The sequence below is a fragment of the Littorina saxatilis genome, linkage group LG10, assembly GCF_037325665.1.
Source record: "Littorina saxatilis isolate snail1 linkage group LG10, US_GU_Lsax_2.0, whole genome shotgun sequence".
NCBI classification, from domain to species: Eukaryota; Metazoa; Mollusca; class Gastropoda; order Littorinimorpha; family Littorinidae; genus Littorina; species Littorina saxatilis.
Window position 1 is genome coordinate 38,137,190 of NC_090254.1, and position 10,170 is coordinate 38,147,359.

Here is a 10,170-nt window from a genome sequence, read left to right on the forward strand (position 1 = left end):
GTTTACAAGCATTGACTTCTATTCCTGTCCAATGTCCATTTTGTGCAGACAAAGAACCCATTGTCCCTATATATGTCCAGCTTCTGTCCACACTCTAAAACTGAAGTACAATAGAACCCCTTTTTATGACCTCCAAAACATCCGAGAAAATCGTTCTTAGAAAGGGAAGGAGTCCTAAAAAAAGAGCACTTACTCAGCACAGGCAGGTGGTCCCGGTAGTAATACGTCCCCGCCTCCTCCTCCACGCAGGTCAAATCCACGTTGCCATTGAAGCCCAGTCTATAGCTGTTGGTTTTACCGCCGGGCCACTGCACCCGTACGATGTTGCGTGACGACTCTGGCGCCACGTTTTCGAACCCCATTACCTCACCCGTTGTTCCTAGCCCACCTGGACAAATGCGAGTTAAAATGATTTCATTTCATATTTTATCGTTCCATTTTCTTGGAATTCCGAGTCGCGTTGCATCCCTCAGCACTACGAGTCGCACTTACACAGCTGTGTGAGTGATACGAAATTAAGACAGAATGACCGAGGTCTTTCCCGTGCTACATCGTCGATCGATGACACGGGGGTGGGACAAAGATACCCTTTGTGTGTCCGTCATATCGCCTATTTACAGTTCTTTCTTTCTTTCATTCTTTTTTTTCTTTCATACATTCTTTTCCTTTTCTTTGCTTTCTTCCTTTCGTTTTGCGTTCTTTCTTTTTTTCCTTTCTTCCTCTGACAGGGGAGGCTACCGCTCCTTTCACAGCAGACTCTGCACCCGAGTTGTTGGCCTTTAAGTCAACACCAGTTGATTGTGGAATTCTGTTTGTGATGGGGTCTGGTGGTTTCCGATTGTCTGTATGTTCATGGAAACCTTCGGGTTTGCATAACAGTTTTTATAGGGCTAAGAAATTAGCCCTAACATTTTCAATCCTGTTTGATCGCACTTCGCCTCCCGAGGTGATCGTAGTATTTCGGCACTCGGTTACATCTGGCACTGCGAGCAGGGATGGGACTCGGCATGATTTGTTCAGGTAATGGCATAATATGACCACTGAACATTTTCGTGCTGTTCCCATTCTGCGAACTTGGGATGGACAGTGGTCCCCCGGTTCGGAACTTCGGGACGGAGTTCATTCAAACGGGGGTGATTGTGACAGGGGAGGCTACCGCTCCTTTCACAGCAGACTCTGCACCCGAGTTGTTGGCCTTTAAGTCAACACCGGTGGATTGTGGAGTTTGTGATGGGGTCTGGTGGTTTCCGATTGTCTGTATGTTCATGGAAACCTTCGGGTTTGCAAAACAGTTTTTATAGGGCTAAGAAATTAGCCCTAACATTTTCAATCCTGTTTGATTGCACTTCGCCTCCCGAGGTGATCGTAGTGTTTTGGCACTCGGTTACATTCCTACTTTCTTTTTTTTCGCATTTGTCTTTCTTTCTTTCTTTCTTTCTTCCTTTCTTTCTTTCTTACCTTCTTCTTTCCTTCCTTGCCTTAATTGCTACCCCCTTCCTTCATTCTCTCGTTACTTCCTCTTTTGTCCATCTCTTTACACCCCCGGTATAGGGGTGTGTATAGGTTTCGCTCGATGTTGTTTGTTTGTTTGTTTGTTTGTGTTCGCATATAGATCTCAAGAATGAACGGACCGATCGTCACCAAACGCGGTGAACAGGTTCTATACATTCCTGAGACGGTCCTTACAAAAATTGGGACCAGTCAAACACACGGTTAGGGAGTTATTGGTGGATTAAAATTATACAAGGACTTATAGAGGAACATCTTAATGGTCAAAGGGAAATAACCATTCTCACTCAGTCACTGCCACCAACTGAGAAGGTTATTTCCCTTTGACGGGGGTGTTTTTCCTACCTCGTAGGAATTTCTTGTTCTTACCATCTTGGTCAGCCCAGGCCCAGTCACGGCCACGCTTGACCTTGGCACCGGGAAATATCCCCATGGCGCGGATCTTGAGGCTGACTGACCGCTTTTTCACCGGCTCTCTGCATGTGCAATGGCAATATAAACACGTTACCATTAGTAACAACAACAACAACAACAACAACCAAATCAACAACAACAACAAAGAGGAGATGAGTCATACACTGAGACATATGGACAGAACATTTTTTAAACAAAGGTAGATAAGTAAATAATGTATTCTAATTCAAATTCACTTAGCTAGCAGATGCATAAACTCCTCAATTGTACTTGTTCATTATTATCTCCTTAGAATCCTCCGAAAACGGCGTATGGCTGCCTAAATGGCGGGGTAAAAAAACGGTCATACACGTAAAATTCCACTCGTGCAAAAAACACGAGTGTACCGTCATGGGAGTTTCAGCTCACGAACGCAGAAGAAGAAGATCTCCTTAGAAAGTGTTCAAGGACACCTATAAATAAGTACCATCGTTCAGTATGAGAAACGTTGTCTTAAAAATGATCCCTCACAGCAAACGTATTATTAACCCCGTTAACCGAGCTCACTTACTCTCAGAAATTCATGCTTGATATCGTTTTCATGGAAAAAAATAAGTAAGAAAAACTTTGTCCCAAGGTAAGACCGAACCCAGAGCATACGTCTTACCCCGTGGAGCCCGGCTCATTGACACGCAGAAACCCGTGCTTGATGTCATGTTTATCCGTGACGTAACACAGGGGGCAAAGGTCACAGGCACGGCAGACTTGGCAGTGCCACAGCATACCGTAAATACTCTGTTCGTCGCAGCCCGAACATGTCTTTCCTTCGTGACGAATTCCTGGAAAGAAAAATAAGATGAAATTAGTACAGTGTGAATCTGAGAAAATGTAATGGAACAGGAACACAATTTTAGTACCCGTAATGTACTGTGAAACTTTTGAAAGACGACCTCAGCGGAGTTAAAGGACATTGTTGTGTTGTCGACTGTTGTTCTAAAAATAACCATGTCTATCAATAAGTAAATCAATAAATCAATAAATCAATGAAAACATTAGAAACAAATTACGACTTTTTAACCGTTAATCTCTGTTTAGGCAGCTGTATTCACGGAATATAATACATAACTGCTCTTCTCTTTGTAAGTCATTTACCAAGAAGGAATCAATAACATAAATTAGATCAAGCATGTAATTCACAACTCCTAGCATACCAGCATAAAAATTACTCGCAAATTTGTATCCACGTACCATTCCGGCCGCGGCCGCAAGGTGGGTTCCGAGTGTACAGATTTTTCCGATCTCCCAGGTCAACTTATGTGCAGACCTGCTATAGTGCCTTATCCCCCTTCGTGTGTACATGCAAGCACATGACCAAGTGCGCACGGAAAAGATCATGTAATCCATGTCAGAGTTCGGTGGTTTATAGAAACACGAAAATAGCAAGCATACTTCCCCCAAAATCGGCGTATGCTGTCAGAATGGCGGGGTAAAAAATGGTCATACACGTACAAATTCACTCGTGAAAAAAAATGAGTGAACGTGCATGGGAGTGTCAGCCCATGAACGACGAAGAAGAAGAAGAAGAAGAAGAAGAAGAAGAAGTCCACATACCAACAGGAGCTGTGTCAAAAATCCTCAGGTCATATTTTCCTTCCGCTCCGGATCTGTAGGTGTATTCCTGCCCGCTGTCCCACGCGACTCGAACCTTGTGTCCGTCCAGCAGAGTGACCACTGTGCCCAGGTGCCCCTCTCCCCCGTCAGCGTCCCCGCCCTGCCAGTCAGGGCCCCGCAGCACGCGCATGCCCTCGCGTGCCGTCATCGTTACGTCATCTGGTAGAAGTGACGTCATCGGTGGTAAGTTCGACATTTTAAAGAAGAAGATAAAGTTTGTTTTTTTAAAAAGAAAAAAAGAAAAAAAAAGTTGGCAGTATTAGGGATGCTTGGAAGTGTACAATGTAGATCTATACCTAGTTTATTTCAGGTTGAGTTGGCAACTTTTCATGCTGGATCGATCATCTTAAATTAAGTTATGTTAAAAATTGACACTTTTTATCATTGAAAATTGTACTTTAAAGTGCAGTATGACAATTTATTTTTAAAATTTGTATCTGTAGATACAGTTATGATGTGTTAAATTTGATGTAATAGTTCTTTGATTATATTGTTTTCTGTTCCTGTTGACCCTATATTAGGGCGAGGGCTGGATGTAAATAAGCATATATCTTGCTTATCTATTACCCTCGATAATAAAGATTTTGTCTTGTCTTGTCTTGTCTTATCTTACGAGGTCTAACCAGCAGAAATGTCAAACACTCGATCGCGACTTCTGCGGCACTGAGATATATACACTTGATTGGGACTTGGAAGCTAGGCGGAGACTGAGAGAATGGCAGAGCAGAAAAAACGGGAGAGAGAGAGAGAGAGAGAGAGAGAGAGAGAGAGAGAGAGAGAGAGAGAGAGAGAGAGAGAGAGAGAGAGAGAGAGAGAGAGACTATTTGTATGTGTATGTGTGGGTGTGTGTCACAGTGAAGGGGCGGTGCTTACGAACGTGTGTGCGTCAGTGCGTGAGTATGTGTTAAGTGAAAGACAGACAGAAGATATACTTTATTTTCCGACACAGTAGACTTTGGTCGGCAGACAGACAGACGGGAACTCGAACTCGAAAACTTTATTACGGAAGGATAATAGCATTAGGTCCATAAAAATGGTCCTTTCTTACAGCTAGTCTCCACTACAATGCACGCATGAAACGACGAAAAAGAAGGGAAACGAATCTAGCCAATTTCCCTTTGTGCCTTATGCCAAAGTGTCCATTTTATTCGTAAATTATGACCAACAATAATGTGTGCACTGATGATTCACATTCATTCCGCCTCCGGTTTCCGGGTGCTTTCATTTGAACTTCAGTGAATGGTTCGATTGCTATTCGAGTCATAATAATAATGATAATAATAAAGTGTATTTATATTGCGCCTATCCCTTACAAAAAACAAAAATATTTGGCTCTAAGCGCATTACAACATGTGTAGGGGATTGATTGATTGTACTCTGGCCAAAACATGTCCCTTGTGTACTGCACATGGTTGAAATAAAGTCTTATGTCTTATGTCTTATGGTACAATCAAGTCTGACAAATACAATAACACCATAATCAGTCATGTGGAGTATTGTTTACTGGCTTAATCTTCCTTCTTCTCTAGCTTCGTTTTCCTTATTCGACTATACCATACTATGCTATACGCACTCTCTCCCGTAATTATGGGCACAGTCAGCAGTATGCGTGTATTTGAGGAGCTGACGAACAGTTTCCGAGGAAAGCTATTCTAAATTTAGAAATCGGGAATATCATGCTTACGAGAAACGTGTCAAGTCAATTATGTGGCCGATTTTGAGGTTGTTGACACCACAATCTGCTTTGTTTACCTTTGCTATTCCTCAGTATAATTATGCTCTCGTGCTTCTTTCTTTCTTCTTTTCTTCAGTCTTGTTCACTTTTGCAATACCAACCCCATCCTATCATGTTTCAGGCAGAAAGAATGAAATTTTGCATCCAACTGATCATCTGCAGTAACATGTCAACAAAATGTTGATTATATATAGGCCTATATCCTGAACGCCAAAATTAATTTTATTCCGTGACGCACAGGTTAAACCTTCTTTTATTTCCGTCATTCTTAGTAGGCTGAGCTGATCTTAGCCCCCAAAAATATACATCATGCAAAGTACATTTTAAGGGGCTTATTGTCCGTCAGGTCTTAATTGCCTATATTGGACATGAATTGGTTTATACGATTCGAGTTTTACGCCCTCACAGCTTTTTGATGTTTGCGTGTTTACGTGGTATCAGCTATCTGCACTTATGGTAGAATGACCAAGATCTTTAACGTGCCGTTGTGGTGACACGGGGGTGGGAGATGGATACCGTCTCTGGGTACATCATGCACATTTTGATGAGTAATAAATAGACCGCTATACCGTCTTCTCGTATCTGCACCGAAACGGATTGCTCAGTCATGCAAATTGTAACTTAATTCAGCCTATACTACCTTGACTCTGGCAAAGGTCATTGGTCAAGACCGCATCTGAGTGTCGCAAATACTGACAACATGACATTATCAATGATAATCGGATAAGCAGAAAGCAGAGGCACTGACCATTGGCCTTATTTACCAACAGCAATTTTTTCGTGTCCTGTTTGTCAGTGTCACGTGAGTGGAAACTAATTCACAAAATGTTGACATAAAAGAATTATAAGCGGACAGCTAATATCATTGACTAGTCCAGTGCACGACTACGTTATGAATGAACATATTTATGATTCATCAGGAAGTGTGGGTGAAAACCAAATCTCAAAACCTAGACACAAAGAACCGATTATCTGATCATCGGAAACTCAGTCAAAACAAGGTATATTTGTTCGTGCAACAACAGGAGAATAGCATGCACTGATATCTATAAATCAATAAAAGTCATACATACAAAAACAGTCGACTTTCTCAAGCAGCCATCTTGACTGAATCTACTGATATTACCTGGACTGTTTGCGACACAACTTATAAGCTTAAGCCTAGTACACAACTTGTGACATTGACTAGACGCTATTTTTAGAACTGCAGCCCAGATATCAGTCTAACGTTCCACAGAACAGTGCCGGACTTCCCTTTTCACAACCTCCAAACATTTGAGAAAATCAGGTCTTAAAAATGAGGGAGTCTTAAAATGGAGGTAGATTTACAGAGGTTATGAACAAAAAGTCTGAACAAAAATCAGGTCTTAAAAGGGAGGGAGTCTTAAATTGGGGGGGTTCCACTGTACACTCACCTAAATCCTGTCGAGCTGAACGCCGCCCGGAGATGAGAGTGGCACGGTATTACACGCACAAGGCAAAACTAAGTTTTAGTCCAATTCACTTTCCTAACTGCAGTGCTGTTTCTTCAACTGCACACGCCAGGATATTGAGTTAGCACTGATTGTGTGATCGCTGAAATGATATCATAGCAATGTCCCAACAGTACAATGTCAAATGTCGCGGCGAAGCCAGTGCGTGCAGACGCAGCCAGTGAGCTGGCTTTCTCAACGTTGACAAAACCTGCTCGATAAATGAAAAAAAGAAAAAAAATCCACCCGCGTCCTACTTTCGGTTCGCACACACAAAGCGCGAATATCTTCCTGGTTTGTTGCATGGCACAGGCGCCTAAAACAAAAATCTCGAAGTATCTAGAAACTGGATTACACTAGCTACTATTACTCATTAAATTTTATTTCCTTTAGACTTTTAAATATATTTTTTTAAACATTCCTCGACTGTGATCATATCACATCTGGACGTAGGATAATTGTGCGTACTTTTAATGTCAACGCGGAGTGTTGATTGTGAAGTAGATTTATATAGCTTTTTGTTTCTTAACTTGTTAGCCTCTTAGATGGTTGGTTAACTGGTTGGTTATTTCGTCGTGTGTGTGTGTGTGTGTGTGTGGTGTGTGTGTGTGTGTGTGTGTGTGTGTGTGTGTGTGTGTGTGTGTGTGTTTTCTCTGTGCGTTTGTTGTTTTCCTGTTCAAGTTATGCTTGATGTTGAGTTTCTTTATTAGTCGGTTGGTTGCTGGATCATATGATTGACGTCTCGCGTGTTATTCAAAGTAACTATGTTTCTCAGTTTTGATTCATTGTTTGTCGTTGTGTTTCCATCTTGAACACACGGCCAGTACCGTGTAACTGTCCTTGATACGGAACGATCCAAGGGGGGCAATCTCAGTCATCTGAAAGTGGGAAATCCAAACGCAATCCGCTTTGTTCGATTTTATGGGCTTGGACGATAGAGAAAAATAAGAAAAGCAAAAGCTGGAGTCCAGTCTGGACGAAACTGCTATCAAGAACGCAAAATTGATTTTTTCTGAGTTTTTGGTTTTTTTGCTGTAAGCGCCGTGTCGAGCTAAAACTGAAGTTGCGGCACAATTTCGCTTCTCTGATGCTTGTTGACATGCATCAACGAAGGGGCCTCACTCTGGAAGAGTTTCCTGCTCCGATAAACATGGCGCTTACGGCAACAACAACAAAAACTCAGAAAAAAATCAATTCTGCGTTCTTGATAGCAGTTCCGTCCAGACTGGACTCCAGCTTTTGCTTTTCTTATTTTTCTCTATCGTCCAAGCCCATAAAATCGAACAAAGCGGATTGCGTTTGGATTTCCCTCTTTCAGATGACTGAGATTGCCCCCCTTGGATCGTTCCGTATCAAGGCCAGTTACACGGTACTGGCCGTGTGTTCAAGATGTTGTGTTCCCCGAAGGAAAACGGAAGAGGGCTTGAGTGACTTAATGTACCTTTCTTCTGTAAAAGACTTGACTTGACTGTTTATTGATTGATTGATTGACTGATTGAGTGAGTGAGTGAGTGACGAATTGATTGATTGATTGATTGATTGGTTGGTTGGTTGGTTGATTGATTGACTCGAGTGAGTGACGCTTGACGCTTTGACACTTTATTGTCAGTAGCTAATAAAAGCCTTATGGACAAGGTAGTAAAACAACAATTTCTGCATCATTCATAAAAGGGGTAAAAGGACGAATGAACAAAACATTATTAATAACAACAAAAACATAGCAAACTAGTTTATGAGTACGAACAAACAAGTGAGTGAGTGAGTGAGTGAGTGAGTGATTAATTGATTGACTGACCGACCGACTGGGTGAGCTCGACTTGATTGTTTTCACGTTGTTCACTGATTTGATTTGTTTCCCTTTGCCTGTCTTACCTCGACTACTCAGGAGCCATGCATATACTTCATTATTGGCACTTTTCCATCGGGTATGTCATCAATATGAAAGGAACCGATCTCACCCACAGCGATTCTACCTATAAATCGGTAATTCCCGATTTCTGTGAAACACAGTAGGCCTACGTAGTGTAGCCTAATAGCACTGTAATAAAACTTGCTTTGTAGTATATCGTATGACATCGATCAGCGTGGTGCCTCCATAGCTGTCTTCACCCCCTCAAGCCCGGTTGCCGCCCCCTCCCCCACAACTCTACAGTCATCTTCTTCTTCAGCGCCGTTCCAGAAATTCTGGGTTACGTGTGAGCTCGTTTGCCCATTTGGGTTCCCCACACTATACTCTGAGAGCATAATCAGCTTCACTCCGCTTTCGTTGTGTAGGCATGCTGGGTATTTTCGTGTTTCCATAACCCACCGAACTCTGACATGGATTACAGGATCTTTTCCATGCGCACCGCTTGGTCTTGTGCTTGCGTTTACACACGAAGGGGGGGTCACTAGCAGGTCTGCACATAAGTTGACCTGGGAGATCGGAAAAATCTCCACTGTTAACCCACCAGGCGGCAGCGACCGGGATTCGAACTCACCGTGATCTCCCGATTAGCCGGGAGGCCGACGTCTTACCATGACGCCACTGCGCCCGTCACTATGATGACAGTCATCATACTCATGGCCTGTCAGTCTCAGCTGGTGAACTGATGTGCCGTACTGAAACGGATCATTTTCCTTTTAACTTCAGTTGATGTTCGTTTTAAATGTTTATCTTACTTCACTAAGCATTTACTTTATTTTTGTTTAGTTAGTATTTATTTAATTTTTTTGCTTTTCAGGCTCTTCCTTGTGCATTCAATGATCTGTTTTGTTTGTTGCTTGTCTGATTGCGGCTTGTCTGTTTGTTTGTTTGAAAGACTTATCTCTTGCTCAATTTGTTTTCTTCATTTATATAACGTACGTATAAACATTAAATTAGCCCCTCACATGAGCGAGTGAGCTGGATATAAAAAAAGAAAATGGTAAATCTCTCTCTCTCTCTCTCTCTCTCTCTCTCAGTCTCTCTCTCTCTCAGTCTCTCTCTCCGACTCTCTCTCTCTCTCTCTCTCTCTCTCTCAGTCTCTCACTCTCTCTCTCTCTCTCTCTCTCTCTTATTGCAATACTTCTATTTATTATAATACACACTCACCAATTATTATTGACACAAACGATATCGGCAGGTCGGGCCATCTCTCCTCTCCGACGGAGTACACAGATCCCAAGCAATCGAGTCTCCGTGATGTAGTTCAGGGGAGACAACTTCACCGACAGCACGTGTCGCGGCTTTTCACTCAATGAAGTAAGTTCCCTCAAAAACAGAAGCGTCTTTGGTTTTACTTGTAACTGAATAGAAACTGAATACAACAGACACAAACTTGTCTGATTCTTGTGGATTTTACAAGCGTTCAACTAGACTTACTAGTGGATTTTGTTTATTATCCTTAAATTGCACGCAGTAGTCAGAGC

General features: G+C 42.3%; 1 protein-coding gene across 1 annotated transcript in view; it reads right to left on the bottom strand.

Annotated features, from left to right (window-relative positions):
• LOC138978752 (E3 ubiquitin-protein ligase MIB2-like) overlaps positions 1-6,989 on the bottom strand; it is a gene marked incomplete in the record, with an annotated part of 30,914 nt that extends 23,925 nt beyond the window's left edge. The window contains 5 exon segments of the mRNA XM_070351543.1: positions 194-388; positions 1,879-1,985; positions 2,570-2,741; positions 3,514-3,732; positions 6,724-6,989. Of these exon segments, the coding sequence (XP_070207644.1) occupies positions 194-388; positions 1,879-1,985; positions 2,570-2,741; positions 3,514-3,721 (682 nt within the window).
• Between the last annotated feature and the right edge of the window lie 3,181 nt (positions 6,990-10,170).